General features: G+C 38.8%; 1 protein-coding gene across 1 annotated transcript; it reads right to left on the bottom strand.

Moving 5' to 3' along the window:
* Positions 1-249: 249 nt before the first annotated feature.
* Positions 250-17817, bottom strand: LOC137128637 (A disintegrin and metalloproteinase with thrombospondin motifs 8-like). The gene is made up of 9 exons (XM_067506969.1): positions 16612-17817; positions 15023-15262; positions 11775-11907; positions 11503-11670; positions 10452-10744; positions 7199-7385; positions 6568-6740; positions 5469-5644; positions 250-4250 (listed from the first exon to the last, which is right to left on the bottom strand). Exons 1-9 carry the CDS (start codon positions 17350-17352, stop codon positions 3506-3508), a joined length of 2856 nt encoding a protein of 951 aa, XP_067363070.1. The 5' UTR covers positions 17353-17817; the 3' UTR covers positions 250-3505.
* Positions 17818-18616: the final 799 nt, after the last annotated feature.

The following is an 18616-nucleotide window of genomic DNA, read 5'->3' as shown; positions in this document are numbered from 1 at the left end:
ATTTAGAATTAAAAAAATGTTATTTGTATGTATCTCAATTCCTTGACAATCCAGAAGCCTGATGTTGTATGTATTTTCTGAAATCCTTCTGTATGACCTGACTTTATGTAAGTTCTGTTTCCTTGGATTGTTTGTTTTTTGCCAATATAATCATTATTCATTATAAATCATTATTTATAATAATAATAGTAATAAGAGTAATAATGATTATTATTATTAAGACAGCATTTTTAGAACAGGATTTTAGAACAGAAAAAGATCATTCCTAATTCTCAGAAAGGATAGTCTATTGTGGCCATACTGATATTTGCAGCTCATTAGGATTTTCACATCTATCAAGCTCTTTCAGCTGGAAATAGTCCTAAAAAAACTGGCATAAGCACAGGATATTAAATCAAAGTTGTTGCTTTTTAAACTGAGGTTCCTCTCTGACCACAGCTACTATTTTTATATAGCTCTTTTTATTTCAGACATCTGAGACATTACTCCAGTTATTCCAATGTAGGTGGATTTTACCAAGCATCTTTAAAGGTTTCAGTTTGTAAAGCATGCCAGTGAGTTTGAGTTTTAGTGTCCTACATTGTCTAATATAGTGTTGCAGCTAAAAATCCACATTTGTTTGAAATGTATCATTTTCTTCAACATATGCATAGTCCTAACAATGGCACATGATTGTTGATTTACACTTACAAGTCTGAACACAGAATTTCTCAAGTAATTAATCTTTGGCCTCAGTAAAGGAAGACCAACCAGAGTTTTACACTGATTTTGATGCAGACATTTGATTCCTCAAATGTTGCACAAAGTTACCTTATGGTTGTCAAGGAGGATAAGAATCAGTAACAGAAGTATTGTAATAAATGTGTTTATTGGAACATTATTATAGACAAAAAAATCTCAAAAACAGCAGCTTCTGCCATGTTAATAACACGTTCAATGTAAAAACTTTATAAAAATAAATAGCTTAAAAGGAAGCTGTAATGAAGACATAGCATGGTCCTTCACTGAAGGGATATGGCCCTAATTCTCCATCTCTTTTATTTAATAACATACTGTAAATTAACAATAGGAATGAAGAAATCAATAGTCTGAAAACAGTTGTGAATATTTGCATATGATGCATTAACACATAAAAATTTGAAGATGAATAAGATTAATGTTATTTTTTTATATACACAATTGATAGAACGTTTATCACGTAACATTTAATTAATTATTACTAATTACACCTCCAAAGATACATGTGTTGCATTGCACATGATTTGTACCAATGTTCCTCCAAAATGCATTATAATAGACTTGGATGAACTGAAACTATAGGGCAGAGGGACAATACCTGGCATTATCAAGGCTAAACATTTTACACAGCATGTAAACTTAGATTCCATTTGTTAGAATTTTTATGAAACTTGGTACTGACACAATTTAATGTAGGCTAAGACTGATACATTTTAAAGTCCAAATATTGGCAGTTTAGGTTTCAGTTGATGCTTTTCACATACATCAAATATGCACATTTTTACAAGATAAAATATGACATCTTCAACAAAATGAAGAATGAAATAATATTTTTGTATGTGTAGAGAAGACAAGCAATCAAACATGGAAGCATTTCCCAAAAGCTTAAAATTGAAATGCCTCTATTGAATGTATCTACCTCAAAAACAGGTACATGGCTCGATCAAAGCTATATGGGGTTGTGTGCTGTAGAGGACAACTGGAGGTATATTTAGATGGTACTGTTGTTTGACAGCAGGTTTCATACCATTGTTCTAGCCCCAATTTAAATCACTACCTAAGAAAAACTGTATATTATACCATGCCTTATTTAAAATATTAGATTTAGTTTAAAGCGGGGCTAGAAAATGTCTCATTCTGGAGAAAACACACATGCAGCACCTTTATCTAGCATCTATACATACATCACATGAGGTAGATATCCATTGGTTTTACATTTCAATAGTGGTTGTCAAATGTCAACAAAAGATGACAAAATAAAATTCAGGCATATGCCCTGGATGTAACTTAATGTGACCAGATGGACAGATTATGAGACAAAAGGCCCTGGGCACCCCCAATCATCCAACAAAGGAGCAAGACACCAGACTACAAATGTTACAAAATGTTACCAAACATTTAAGAAGTGAACTAAAATTGTTAGGATCTCTGAAACAGCTTAGACATCCTGTTTACACTTGGTTTTAGACTTGCGTACAATCACATTGTCCACATACCAGAGGCTTCACCTAGTCTCCTTTCCGTACCCTCCTGTCGGATCGGTGGTGGGAGGGTTTTGTGGGTTTTGTAGCTTCACCTATCAAATAACATGTTATTTGATAGGTGATCAAAATAACCTATAGCATCTATTAATTCTTTGTATATATTTTTTCTATATCAGTTGTGTGTAGTCAGTTGTGTTTATTTTTGTAATCGCTAAGTGTTTCACCTATATAAGCTGTTTGTCCCTACCCTCTCATATAAGTACCAGAATTGTATTTGCTAAAACAGCGCTTACAGGTAGGGAGCCACATGTCTCTTGAAACTGAACTCTGTTTAGCACCTGACACCAAATCGGTAATGCGTTCTCCTACACTGGCACCAAATCAGTAAACAGTATTATCAGCACTTTCCCACTAAACTCCAGTCTCCTGTGGAAAAGTCCTGTGTTTTCTGAGCCATCTGACCACACAAACCTCCTCCTGACAAGGTTTTGAGTGTCTAAATGCTACACGATAGCCAAGTTTACTACAACTGCAAGATGTCACCAAACAGAAGTATGCATATTGTCATTATTTGCCGTTAGGTACAAATGATCTACATACTCATATTTTACAGGACAGTGTGTGGAAAAAGCTGTCAGACCAAAATAGGAATGTTCACTGTGTTCTTCCTAAGCAGTCCCACTGAGGATATTCTCCAGAGACTAGCTCTTGGATTTTATTCAGATTGAACTTGTCTGGATAGCATATGCATTAGACACTGTGGTGACGTTTGCCTTGGCTGCAAATGTACATGAGCAGGGAGACCAAAGTCCCATCTGCTATGACCCAGACCTCATATCTTTGTGTTCCATTATAGTCAATATGTAATTATTTGAAAGGCATATTGTAGTCATTGTGCATCTTTTTGTAGATTTTTTATGTGTTTTTAGAGTTGTTGTGTATCTCTTTATAGTCATTTTGTGTATTTGTATAATCCTTTTGTGTTACTCTAGTTGTTTTGTTTCATTCTCTTGTTATTTTTCATGTCGTTGTGGTCATTTCTATGATAGCAGGTTTTATGTCTGTCATGGTGTTGCATCTCTTTGGGTATTTGTGGTCAATTTATGGAATCTTGAATTATTTTGCATCTCTTTATGGTTGTTTTATGTCTGACAATTATTTTGCATTTCTTTGTGGTCATTTATGAATGGTTGTAGTACTTTTGTAGTCCCCTTATACTTTGGCCTGGTATGCCTATTCAATAATCTATCCCTGGTTACTAAAGTTCACTGTACTCAAGTTCTTCATAAGCATTCATGATTGAGACATTCTCTAGAGACTGTCGCAGGGATTTTGTTTGGATCACACTTCTCTGGTTCAACGGTCTTCCCAGTGTAGTCTATGCAGAAGACACTGCGGTGGCGCTCTCCCAGGCCACAAGTTCGTGAACAGGCAGACCAAGGTCCCATTTGCCATATGGGGCATGGCAGATCGCCACAAGGTCTGATGTCCATGGGCTTCAGGTCTTTGTCGCACTGACTAGCGAGAAATCCTGCACTGTCTCGGCATTCAACGCTCCTCCTGGACCACCCAGAGTTGCAGCTCTTGGAGCATTCAGACCACTCTCCCAGCACCCATTCTGGTTCACCAAAGGGATAGATCACATGCAAAGACTGTGATGAGTCCTTTTTCACCTTGGATTTATTAAAAATCACATCTCTAGGTATGAAAAAAGTATATTTGACTTTAGGAGGGTTGTCATCCCGTGCAGTGGCCAGGAGTTGGATAGTGATAGCTTCCTTCAACTGCCTGAAGCTCTGAATCCTCTCTAACGTGGTGGAGGAGCCGCTGTATTTCAGCACCGCCCCCAGCACAAGAATGTCCTGCTCCATAGTGGATATTGATAAGTTACCATTGAGAATGTAACCACCGTTCTCTCTCTTTATAGCCAGGTAGTTCCCATCATGTTTGTTTCCTCCGTGACTCCGTTGTTTGACATCGATATTGGTGGCCCCAATGGGAATTGTGACAATATCATTGTATCCATAGCTGGAGGAAAAGAGCAAGATATGGATTTAGATCATGTAAAGACTTTGATTTGTTTGAGGTAGTACGGTACATTTTTAGGAGAGTACAGCTGGACATAGGAGAAAATCAGCCTCAGCATAAAGAAAACAGCTAGCCCAGTTGTGTTTAAGCTAAGCTTGACTTTAGATTGACATTGATCTTTTCTTCTAACTCTTTAAAGTATCTTACTTCTATCTCTCAATATGTCGCTTGGTATATGCGACATATTGATAGACCAACATATATATTGGGTGTTGGTGGTCTTAAACTGTTATTCCTGGAGCCCACTAGATAAACTATTAAAGGTCCCTATGCAAAACCTACTTTTAATTTTTTGTGTACATTTACATGGGTCTCCGATGTGTGTAGGGTTAGAGTTAGTTTGTAGCATATCCAAAAAAACAAATACACACAAAAAAAATCCAGTCTTCCCTTTTAGGTTTCCTTAATTTTCGGAGACTAATGTGCATGAACAGGCCAGTTCTCTCTGACCCTTAGTTCACAAACTTAGCAGAGCTTTTGCAAAAAGGTGAAAGGGGCTTTCGCTCTTTTAAATTTAAAGCTACAGACACCAAAACCTAAAACAAGAGTTTTGGTATCATGCTAAAATACATAATGTGTATGTGTTTCAGTTGCAATGTTAATAAACACATTCAAACCCAAAGTCTTATGTAAACTTGCTAAAAAGGCTGATAATATACCCAAAAATTGGATGTAAAATATTGTAACTAGTTGTGGAATTAAGGTGTTGAAAGCTTTATCGTCATTCCAGTGTTTATAATTTTAAAAAATAACTAAGAGTCAATGGCAGTATTACACGTGCAAACCCTAATTAAATTATTCAGTCAATTTTGTCCGAAATAACTACTCCCACTGCTTAAGAACACTACCAAGTAGGTAAGCAAACCAAAGGAAGCAAATCTAATCACTTCAATTACAGAATGTTCAAAGTATAAAGAGACTCAAATATGGCCCAGAACTAGTTTGCTTATAATGATGATAGGCAGCTGAGTGTGCCGTGTTTTTTCCACCACAGTTTGACAAAAGAAAGCCTCTACATCCTTTTTTTATCAAGCAACTATTATGAAAGCCTACAGCATACATGCATTTCAGTAAATATCATATTAAGTGTAACTACAAGTAACTGTTATGATCATTTTCACATGCACCATTTTCTTTGTGTTTTGTTCTACCACTTACGCTGATTTGCTGTAGGAGCCTGTGATCTTTCTGCAGGTGAGCCCATTTCCTGCACACACTCCACATTTATCCACTCTTTTGTTGGACCCAATCACCTGGTCACAGCCTGCTTTCACACACTGGCCTTGGACACACAGTGATGTAGTGTCAGGGCCACAGGTTGTCCCATCAATCACCTGCATTGACACAACAAATGCAATTACAGATGTGAAGCAGCTATCACATTCACAGAAATGCATGATTATGTGAATCTGACATCACATGTTTGCTCAGTAAATTTCTAGCATGTAGCTTATATCACATTTTAAGATGCAGTGAAAACCGTATTTGAAATATACACTCACTGACCACTTTATTAGGTACACCTGCACAATCCATTACAAACTAATACAGCAGCTCTGCCATAAATTCTTCTTTCGCCATGTTATAATTTCTTAGTTTTACCTAATATAGTGGCCAGTGACTGTAGAACATTATATGCATCGCTGGATCTTGTGACATGTTTTAGATAGTCTTGCTACATCACTATCAAATTGAGCTTTTCTTTATGAAGCTGGAAAAAACGGTGGCATAACTCCCAAATTTTTGAAGTCGGCTTTATAACCATGTTATAGGAGGATACAGGTTAAAGTCAGGTAATGCCCTTATTGTCGAAGACTTTATTGCATCAACATATGAGATTGTAGGATAAAGTTCCATAAAAAGCAAGACAATTTAATTAATATCTTGTTTTCAAGTTATTGTTTTGAGGTCAGCAAGTATCTTTTTCACAGAATTGATACTTTTACCAATTTTGTCTCCCACTGCAGTGAATCGTTGTTTTCCATGGAGACATGACCTCAGCAAATTTCTTGGTCATGTCAGATTTACATGTAATTTTGAAACAACTTTGATGCTTAAACACTGTTACACTATTGTTATACGTTATTTTTATTATTGTTATATTTTAATGTTTATGAGCTTTTAAAAATGCAAACATAAAACACAATTATTTTGAGTGGACAGCACCGAATCAATTTCGTTGAGCTATAGTGTGGACTAAATGCATTGGCAAAATGTCTCTAAGTATGAGCTGTGATGTTAGGTGCACAGACTGTACCTTGGATTCAAACACCTTAAATTCACTGCTGCCTCTGGCCCTGCAGATCAGCTTACATCTGTCTCTGGGGGAAACACCAGCATACTTTGGGATCCAGTGTTTCATGTTTCTGTTGTAGTCAAGGTAGTTGGGGCTATTATACTTCTCACATTGCTCCTCTCTAAAACTCTTCCCTACAGTTTAAAGAGAAATTGGACAACAGATGGAGGTCGGTGTGTACAGGAAATACATAAATCTATACCAAATAATTTGTAAACTAAGCACAAGCTTAATCAAGCTGAAATGACTTGTCACTTAGCTGATTAACAGAAAAAGGAACCAGTAACACCTTTGATAACCAATGCATTTTCTGAATTATTTCTGATTTTCTTGGTCTAATGTGACACGTCATTAACAAAATTGACAACAATCCAAAGCCTAGAGAAACTTAGTACACTCACAAGTGGAATAAGTTTTTCTAGGCTTTGGATTGTACATGATGATGATGATTAATGAAGTCTGTTTCATTGTGTTTATTTCTGTGTAGCAAAAAATTAAGTGCTTTGCATTTGGATTAAAAAGTATTAAAAATAAAAATTCTGCCTATCAACATCTTTAAATATTTTAAAACACACATAGGGCTAACTCTCACCTTCGTTGTTTTCACAGGGCTGAGTGTTGCAGGACTGGTACTGAACCCTCTGTCCCTCACAGTACTTCCCTCCATTCTGAGGCAAAGGGTCAGTACACTCCCTATAGGAGAACTCCACCCCCCCTCCACATGTTCTGGAGCACTGCTGCCACGGTCCCCACGAGCTCCAACCACCATCCACAACCACCTGCAGTAAAACACAAGAAAAGGGGGAAGAGAAAGCAGTGTGAGTAGTTGGTTAGAGCCCAGTGCCAAAAGCAATCTAAGCTGTGTCTTCCAAACCACAGTCTGGGCTTCTGGGTTTGAGGCCCCACAGCATGTTGGCGTGCAGCGACTCCAGTGAGATTCTGTGTTGAAGCTCGGCACACGCCTGCTGTCTGCCTTTACCCACATTCCTGTTATATGTGTCACTCGCAGACAGAGAACCTGCAGTACTACAGCTTTGTGTGCAAGTTTGTGTGTGTGTGTGCTTGCTTGAGTGTTCATACCAGCTGGTCCAACAGTGGTAGTCGGCAACATCCCGACTACCACCACATCTGGATTTATTAACAGATGTGTGATCATAACACAAGGTGAAAACAAGAAGTCAACCACGTCAACCTAAAATTAGAAGTCAACTTAATGCAGGTGACACTATAAATGTTGTTAAAGAAATACAAAAAGCATCACTGAGACGTACTGATTACATTCTAAAAATACAAAACTCTGTAGATTTAGTCTATTTAGCCAGACTTTTGTTTTGATCACCAATTTAGTTTACCCCTGTTAAAAAAGTTTAAATCGACAAATGCTATAATTACCTTGAGGAAGGAAATATACAACTACAATTTTAAACCACATGTTGTTGAGTAAAATGCTAACTGACAGATTTACAGACTAACTGACAGAAATTGAGATAACAGGAACCCTTTATGCTGCAAAACACATCAGGTTTAAATAACTGAAAATCACATTTTCTGTGTATTTCAAAAACCCAGAGGAAAATAGCATGGGAGTTTGCAGAGGAAGACAGTTTTATAGCTTTATGACTACGAATCTGATCATTCTATTTCTGAGTAAATAAGCACTGGAGTTCAAGGAGGTGATTAAGTCAAGCCTACAGGCAGTTCTCATGCAGTTTTATGGTAACATCCTCTTATGAGTAAAGTTTTAGTCCTAAAGGATAGTTTCAGATGTTTTTTTAATGTTGGTCTTTAAGCAACAAAGATTATTCTAATGCATTATCCTGTTTATATTGACTATTAAAGCATTTCTTCCTGATGTGTTAAACTGTAAACATGTCGGAAAAAATCCACAATCATTCTGTGTGAAACCTCATTCCAAACTTGATCTGAAGATAACACAAGGCTTCAGAGTGGAGTTTACTAACACTGTGCATCATATTAAATAAAGTTCATATCTCGCCAAGTTAGTCTTTTTAGTACAAGGTCCCTCTTTGTGTAACTTTCCTTTAGTTCACCACTTAACATGGAGACAGAGAGAGAGAAAGTTTGGAAGATATTCACTAAATTTGAAAAAGGCAATCTTATCCTTAATTTTAGCCCTAAAAAATATTTATACCCACTAATGAATTTGAAAGGAGGTAGCTGGTTGGTGTAACATTTGTACCAACTCAGTGTTTTTAAATCTGGATCAACTTTTGGTGCATTGCAACATGATGCCATGAAGCAAGAAGGCGCATTGTCATACAAGCACACTTTCCTGATAAATTCAATTGAAACGTGCTCTTTACCTCATGATTACATTGAAAAATACTAGTTACTAAGATAATAGTTCCCAATGTGACAACTTTGCATAGTGTTGTTGGTGAGTATACAAACAACTATGCAATGTCTTGGTGTCTGACACGTCCAATAAACTGATCCAATGTTGCACTCAATGAGGACTATGAATTTTGTCCCTAATCACCTTCTTTTCTGTCTCCATGTTAAGCGGTGAACTAAAGGAAAGTTACACAAAGAGGGACCTTGTACTAAAAAGAATAACTTGGTGAGATATGAACTTTATTTTATATGAAGCACAGTGTTAGTATGCATCAAGGTGCTCTGCTAAGTTCTGCTCAGCACTTCAGATAGTCATTGTGAAAGTACAATAAAACGTAACGTTACCAATCCAGCAAAAATCCATCATAAACATCAAGAAAAGGATTATAATGCAGTTTTAAGGTTAATTTGACTAATATGTTGCATATTTGCATAGCAGAAGCAACATGACCATTATTTTGGAGTTGTGTTTCTATGCACCTCATGATTGTAGTAAGAAGACACAGGCATTCACACAAAAAGTTCATTTAAAAAAAGACCATGCAGCAACAGCAGCACAGCCCTCCAGAGTTGGTCCCTGAACACAATTAAATCAACCAATTGTGTTATTAAAGTTATTAGAAGAGGCTACATTCTTCATCATTAATATATTTTATTATGGGCAATATAAGAAAAAAATCATAATTTTTGTTGTTTTGGTTTTTAATTGTACACATTAACTGTACATCTGATCTTGCAACTACATAGTCATGATATGACACATGGAGGAATTAGTGATTTTTACCATGCACAATGTGACATTACAACATACCAAAATCTTATTTTTAATTACGCTTAACAATTTATTGTTTTTATTTTTCTATTGTAGTGACTAAAACTGTTAACTTTTTTTCAAATGCGATTTAAACAGTTTTAAAAAGGGATTTAGAAGAAATTGATTTTAATAAATGCTATGGAATCTCATCCCTGAGCAGCATGGTTCAGATTGCACAAACTGCCCGACTCAGTGGTGTCAGTTATACAGACAAATGTTAAATGGTCTGCACTTATATAGCACTTTTCTACCTATTGGCACTCAAAGCACTTTACACTGCTTCTTATTCACCCATTCACACTCACAATCACACACACTCATACACCCATGGGGGAGCTACAATGCAGCTGGCCAACCCTCACTGGGAGCAACTAAGTTGGGGTTCAATGTCTTGCTCAATGACACTTCGACATGTGACTGGAGGAGGTGGAGATTGAACCAACAACTATGAGATTGGTGGACAACCGCTCTACAGACAAGTTTGTGAACATTAGCCATGATAAGCCACTGGTCATACCAGACTAACTGAAGCTGTAGCAGCAAAACAAATAGTGTATTTTGTCAGTAACAAATTCAGGTTTCTGTTTTTAATCAGAAGAGTTTAGATTTTTCTTTTCTTTCACCTGTTTCATAGTTTCATTTCCCAGTTGATAACTTGATAAAGGAGACGTCTTACCGGCGGCTGCATCACCTTCTGTGTTGACATACATGCTCCATTGAGACAGGTGCTGTTGAAGCCACAAGGAGTGCCATCAGCCCAGGGCAAGCTGCCATTATTTGTGGAGCACTGTGCTGTCCCATCCTCTTGACACCAAAGCTGGCTGCAGATGTCACTGTCTGAGGTGTTGGGGCAGTGGACAAACTCCTCTCCAAAAATCTGTTGACACTGTTGGTCCAGGCTATACTTGGTGCCTGGCAGCTCCTTTGGTAATGGCATGGTGCTCTCTGGGACATCTAGCAGGCAGTCCCCTGAGGTAACAATACAAAGCAGCACTGTTTGAGATTGACTGTTTTGTGGTCTATGGAGATTATAGACTTTGCAGCACTGGGACAAGTGTAAATGTGGTGCTCTTTGTGTGTGGTATGACAAGAGAAGAAAAATATTCAGGACAAGTCATGTCCTGAAAAAAAAAAAAAAAGGGATAATTTAAATCCAGCTAATGTGGTGCACTTTTAGAGGCACCGCAGCGTTTTGAATGTGGGCTGTAAAAGCTACTCTAAATGTGAATTTACTCAATGTTCCACTAATGATTCTTTATAACATTCAATAAGCTTTTGTCTGGAGTTGTCAATGACGTCCTCAGTTTGGAACGAACATTCCCAGCCACATAAGTGTTTGCTGACATTTTTTCAATTGATGAAGAACATTTTATGCTGACACCAGCTGTTGTCTTTGGCTGGGGAGGTGGAGAACAGGAAGAAATCCATAGTATGACTCAGTGGAAAAGAAGGTTCACTGATAGGACTAGGAAGAATATAAACAATACAAGATACACAACATGAAATGGGAGAGAGGAAGCAATGGAGGGAGATGGGGGGGGGGGGGGGGGGGGGTGCAAAGAGATGGAGAGAGTTAAAAAAGAGGATTTATTAAGTACCTTTGGAACATATAGTTTACGGTGAGCAACAGGTTTAAGCAGGAAAGCTATAATTAAACTCTTGTGGATTTATTTGTCTCTGAATGATTCTTAACAGAGCTACAAAGAGCCACCTGAACTGTTTCCTACCATGTCCGTTGTCAAAGAACTCAGTGATGTAGAGAGCGCTGCAGGGAGACCACGGTGCTGTCTTGTTGAGGCTGACAAACAGAGGAGCCATAAGGTAATGTCCTCCCAGATTTCCAAACAGCTTCTCACAGGTCTTGGAGTCGTCGTGAGGCATACTCAAAACGTGACCTGCAGCCAGACAAGAGGAACAGGACATTTGACCTTAAAGCTATGTCTAACAGAAGGAGTTTTGTAAATGCTGTGCCCAAAGCACACAGTAAATTTGATCTGACCAAGCTCGTGTGCAGCTGTGAAGGCAGCCTGCAAGCCGTTGTCTTCAATTACTGAGCAGCTTCTCTTGGGATCACACATCGTCCCAACGTCAGCCACACCCAGTGTGTCACAGCTCTTCTGTCCACAGATGTCCTGCAACACAGGAAGAGAGACGATCATGATGAAGATGATGGGAGACTGTAAGACTTTTGCAATTCTCAAATCTTTTGTGAAAATTCTATATTACTAGTGACACATAACAGCGTACAGTAATTTAGCCATTCTCATGTTAGTGATAACTGCTCATTAAAGGCAGTTGTCACCAATGCAATAAATGCTATAAATGGGCTTCCTATCTTTAACATACAACAAGCCAAAAAATACTGAAGCTGGTAGAACATACCATTAATACTGCAAGTCACTCACAGCAGTTAAGTATCATAATCAACAGTGACAAATATCAACACTAACAGTTTAACATCTGAGGGAAATGAGAAATACCATTAGGTGCCGTAAGCCAGTGGAATGGCATTTCATTAATCATCAGTGATGTACCATCCAGAATCCACATACAGTAAGAGCTGCATACCACCAACAACTGTTTGGATTCAACAGGTCTCAGTGTCAAGGATCATTTTCTACTGAAATTAAAAATCTGTTGTCTTCTGTGCAATTCAGTTCAATGTCTAACATCTGAACTTTCTTCAGGTTTTTGAAGTCATTTTATCTCTCTTTCTTTTTTTTCTTTCTACTTTCACATAAAAGTTAGAGCAAATCCAGCTTCCCTCGATAAGCACTAACCACTATGACCTCGATGACAAATCTCCACAGAAACAAACATGTTGCTCTGTGTTTCAGTCATACAACAAATAAAAATTGTGAGCATGCAACAGCTGTCCAGAAGTAGGAAAATGAACAGCGTGGTGTATCTGAGGTTGTTCCCTGTATGTGTAGGATGGAGACGGACACTTCCATGGCCTCGTCTCAGCCCCAGAAAACCACAAGGCAGAGCCCCCCTGTAATTTAAAACACATCTGGATTTGGATCTGCAGTTAAACACAGCTAAGCGTGTGTTTGTACACACTGTTCCCCAACAGCATCTGTCACTCATCTATGCAGACACACAGCAAAATGTATGGGCCGAAGCCACAGTATTGCATTTGCAGACAGGCAAACAAACACAAATTAATTCTGAGACGAAAAAAATCTATGACAACAATGTTTCCAATACATGCAACAGACTGGGAGTTTTGAGTTTCACAATAGTCCATTGCAGTAGCTTTCTCTTGTGGCTATGTAATACATGGCATACATTTTCAACCCTGACCCGTCCGCATGCTCTAGCCCTGACCATTAAAGTGGCTTCATCTTGTCAGGGCTGATTTGTGATGGAACTATGAACTTTGCAACCTTCTATCAGGTACAGTACATTTCAAAGCGTATCTCCACGGAAATGGAAAAAAACAAATAAAAGGTGCTCCTGAATGATAGTTTCAAACTACTCCACTGCAAGACTGCAAAGAGCCATATGTTATGTTCATCACTTTCCCTGATCCAGGGTCAGATTTACAGACTAACGCCACTCAGTATATATCAGGCGGATAAATGCCAAGCCTGTCATCAAATGGAGCCACAACCAGAACATTTTAGCTAACAAATTAATAAATGAGACGTTTCTTGCCTGACGTACTGACTGCTAACACCTTATCAACATGTACATACCAAATGAAAGAAGGCAGCCAAACACAGCAGAACTAGCCAATCACAACTCAAACCCCGGGGACCTGTGAGCTATTTTCCCAACTTCCATAAAAGCACAGTATGTTTGGAATCTGATTACATCTTCTCTGGTTTGGAAAATCAGAATGATGGTTCTCGCTGTACAGGCAGGAATCTGCCTCTCTAAATTAACCAAAAATGAGCTTTTTCTTTATTACCTTGTTTTAATTTCCTAATCTCACACATTGCTTTAAGACACCATGCTGTATGACAACAACTGGCCCCCAGGCTAATTTCCAGCTGGGACCCCCCACCAAACACAACTGGCCCTAAATTCCACCTGTGTTACTGTACAACACTTTGGAGAATTGTGTGGTTATGTCCTCTGCCTCTGAAACCAACCAAGTTCTGCAGCTGGCTGGGAACTGAATTCCACCAGGGCTTAATTCATGACTCATCCTCATTGGGTTATTACCTTCTGAACAGAGAATGAAATATACCCGACCACTAGGGCTGAGTGGACTGTAACGCGCTCTGTATGTGTGGTTCTGTATCTGTATTTTCTAAATGCATCCCCCAAACTGTGTCTGTCTTCTATTTGGTGCTGCCCAGTAGTATAGAGCCAATGTTTGAAAAAAAAAATGGTTTGTGTTGCTGCTGGAAACAAAACTAATAAGTGTAGTGAGACTGAACCAACAATAAATCTACAGGCCAGTAAACCAAAACCATGGACTGAAGTTGCTGGAATACCTATTCTTTATTTAAAAAAACTCATTAAGTTTATTCATTAAATTACAGTTGTATGTCCAAATACTATAAACATTCAGCATTCCCTGGTCCTAAAACTTTCAATATGATACTTCTGCTTCTTTTAGTACAAAATGTCCCAAGGGTCAATTCGCATGGCACTGTTGTTTCACTTTTAATAAACATTTTAACATTTAACTAGAGGGCCTCTTATTAGATTTTCCCAGAGATTTCAGCCACAGTTTGCTAATTGAATGTTTTCACTGTGATCACATGACCTGCATGATGTCTTCATTGTTGGATGTGAATTTGTCATTGTGCACCCAGCTGCTGACTCCTAGTCAATGACATACAATATGACCTCTTTTCAAACTATGTTTTTTTTTTTCTTCAAATAATATTCAATACAGTCATATTCCGGCACTTGTAGCACATGGTTATGGTTGGTAAAAGCGTGTGGTCTGGCTATATAGATAAAAACGTAACACTGGCTTAAGTCATATGTTTATCTACTTTAAAAAAAAAACACAACACATACGACACAATTTACATCGGAACATAATCCACTCGCTGATTAAATTCCCTACAAAGATGTAAATGCAGTTGGGAACATGATGTTTGGGAGACAAGGTTTATTCAACAAACATCTGTTGAAGAAAACTTGTGGTCTCAAGTAAGGGGAGGGGATGTTGACTTTTCTTTGGTCAGATTGAACTTCTCTGTTTCACTGTTGTAAGCACACATTTGTAACATTACGCAGATGATGGTATCTTATATTGGTGAGACTCATTGTGCCCCTCACCTCTCTAGTAAACAGCATAGCAGTGTCATAGTGCTCTGGGTGCCTCTGGCTCGATGGATTGAAGAGCTGCTGCCAGGAACAAAAATTTCTTAGAGCCATGCCTCCATTGCTGGAAATCTCAGGGCCGACCTCCTCATCTTCTACCACCAACATCTTCACCACTACCATGTCCACAGAGTTCTTTATGCTGGGGTGTTTATAAAGCTGTGCGACCATTGACATCAGGGTCAAAATGTACTGCTACGGAAGAGGAGAGACAGGACAGGATAAAACATCATTCACAAAACGTTTAAATGGCTTAGACTGCAGTGGTGGTACATCTTCGGCCAGTACAGGCTTGTGTTTCTACTGTTATAAGTAGAAAAATGCCATTTATTAGCATTTATTACCTGTAACAAAGATATATACTGAAATGGGGTAATTATAATGTAAATACTGTTGTCACCTATTAAGGAACAACAGTGTTATTAAATTGTTCAAAACATATCTTTGTCCTTTCCCAACAATTTTTTATTTCTGTTTCAGGAAACTTGGATCCTTATTTTATGCCAAACTGTCTTCTTCTAAATTTATAATTCATTAAACACTGTCCCCTGGGCATGGTTTTCCACAGCACTGTCATGCTCTCTTTTTGCCGAGCCCCAGTAATGCTAATAATAAATGCAGTGGATTGTGCCGTGCGTCCACCAGCCTTGCTGAAATCACTTTCTCTAGGCTGGGATTTTATTCCCCCATAGAATGGTTTTCCACATGTGCTCTAGACACACCCACAGAGACACAGGGCCTCCAAATGACAAATGAAGTGCTCCTTCTCCTACAAAATAAAGGTAACATGAATGAAAATTCTAATACAATCTGATTTGTAATAAAAGGAAATATTTAACTGATTTTTCAGTTTAATCTTTATGTACTTGACCCTGGTGCCTGAATACCTGTGACATTTATTGTCGAAAAAACAGTTTGCAGCTCAGACTACAATAAGTGCGTTTTTAGTAGGGTTATGAACTATCTGAATTTTTTATATATTTCCGATTAGAACCATAACCTAGGCCTGATACTGATGATTGATCAAGGCTAATCTTTTACATGAAAACACCATATATTAAAAGTATGTCTCACACAGAACAACATATGGCACCAAAAGAGTCTATTTGATGTATGGAAGTAGTGTGTTACGTCAGAATAGAATCGATATTCTACATTAATTCTCCTTGGATGATGCTAAAAATCTGCTCTGAAATCGTGACAAAGTCTTGAGGAATGTGGTCCAGCATTGCTTGCATTTCTGTTCCCTGACCTCTTTCTCAGCCTGTGCAAAACAGGGAGCCCACATATTTCCTCCCAAGTTTTCTCATTGCCAAAACTATTTTATGAAGCAGCACAAAAAAACAAATCCATGCTACTATATTTCTTAGGCTATGAATCCTGATTTAGCAGTCAGGATGGGAAAATCACAAGGAAAAATAGTGACGTCTTCAAGAATGTGTTTATGAACAATGGTTTATGGTGTGATATTGCGAAATTTAAACGGTTTATTTAGGTTCTTATAAATTCAGTGTGCAGGAAAGAATGACTTAATTGTGTCTGACCTTTATTTCATCTCCATAAAAGTGGGTCATGGTTGAGTCTGCTACCACCAACGTCTCTATGAACCGTGGCGCGGAAACAAATCGTCTCCGGCGAGGTTCCATCTGCGCGTCATTGTAGCCGTGCGTAAAACTTTCCCCATTGTGCTTCCCCACTCCGCGCTCCTCGGCTGCGTGATCAAACAGGAGGGAGACACCGGGACTTTCGGTGAGTGTCCTCCTCTTGATGACATGCAGCTGCTCTGTAGACTCTGACCTTAGGTCACCTCTAATTTTAGGTTCAATTAAATACTCCTTTCCTTGTGTTATGAAAGAGCCAAAGATCCCGGAGCACAAGCTGACAGCCACAACCGAGGTTTGATCGTGGTCTACTTTCCCAGAGTAAAAGCAGTGCATTAGCTGTCCTTCACTGTCCTCTGTCTGAATTGAAATTGTCTGAAGGTCTTCGTCCTGGACAGGTTTGGCACCTTTTACGCTGTGTAAAGCAGCAACATCTCTAGCTTTGATGCGCTGTACGGTGAAGGAAGGCGCGATAAAGCTGGTGTCTGGTACAAGGTTTAAAATCATGTCCTTGCCAAATGCACTGAGGACAAACCTCGGTTGTTCCTCGCTTCTTTTCCAAAAGCGACCGCTCATTCTTCCATTTATCCGAACAGGTACAATATCCTCTGATTCAAACGGGATGGAAAGTGCCGCGTTCATTGCGAATATGGATAAAACCATCAGACGCATGGTGGCACACATCTTCTGCAGATGAACTGGCACCCAAAGGTAGTAAAAATAAAGATTAGGTTACAATGTCCTTTGTCTCCTTCTGTAAGTGTCTCGATTTCTCCAATCGATGCAGTGGTCTATCCACTCAAAATCAGCGATCTTGTTAAATTAAAGGGGATTATCCAGTACCGTGGAGCCACTGTTGTTCAAAGTTTACCTGCTAGTTAATTTCAGTCTTTCTGACTTGTAGTTTTATTCCCCAACCAAGCTTAGTCTTGTTGTTACACTCACCAGCACCGCTGCAGACTGGCCATATCGGGGGTATTTATACGTTCCGCTCTTGACATGAAGGGGGTTTATTTTTGATATCCTCCGTTGCTGGAAATTCTCCTCCCACTGGTACTTCATGAGAAACTCGCGGATAAAACGGATCCAATGAGCCGACACTCCCCCCTTCTGAAATAGCTTGACAACCGCACTCCTATTATTAACTCGACGAGCTATATGGCAGCGGCAGGACATCTGTAGCCTACAATGCATAGCAGGAAGTCCGCTATTCGACTTATTTTGGAGCCCTGTGTAAGTAGCAGGTGCCCACAGATTCCCAAAGCCCCCACGCTCCACAAAGGCCGACTTGCTTTATTCCCCCAAACAAAAGCGCACCGTTGGACAGAGAAACGCACTGCGTGTGTGTTGAGAACTCACCACTACATTGAGCACCGTATAATCACATTATTAGCAGATGTAAAAGAAGAATATAATTCAAGTAGGTTTTGGGAAAATGTGCCTTTAATGTAGACACATTTATAATATCAAGCAATACTTCATAATGAGAGAAAAATTTCAGGAAACTAGAGATCAATCAAACGAAGCAGTGACTCAAATAAACTTTGGAATCTTTATCGGAAAACTGTAAACCACTGCAGATTTCCCACGTTTTGATATTTAAATATACGTTTATAAATAGAAGTATTTTGTATGTATGACTTCTGCTTTATTGCAAGACTGAATTCATGTTCTGCCAGGCACCATTGTGTTGGACTTCGCCAGAAGAACGTGGGTAAACAATGGAAACTGATCCCGGAGACGCAGTTTCGACGTTAAGCGACAGATGGCGACAGAGCACAAGACATTTATTCAAGCGCACGGACGCGCTAAGGTTCCAGTGAAGTTCAGGTGCAAACAGGTGTCGCTGTTCTCGCAGATTTAAGTTTACAATACTCTTCTAATACACGTGTCCTCCGTTTGAGCATATGTAGACAAAAATGCGTCTCCTTGAATGCCGCTGTGTAGT

The sequence above is a fragment of the Channa argus genome, chromosome 6 (assembly GCF_033026475.1).
Source record: "Channa argus isolate prfri chromosome 6, Channa argus male v1.0, whole genome shotgun sequence".
In the NCBI taxonomy this organism is placed as follows: Eukaryota; Metazoa; Chordata; class Actinopteri; order Anabantiformes; family Channidae; genus Channa; species Channa argus.
This window is presented reverse-complemented; position numbering and strand designations above follow the sequence as displayed.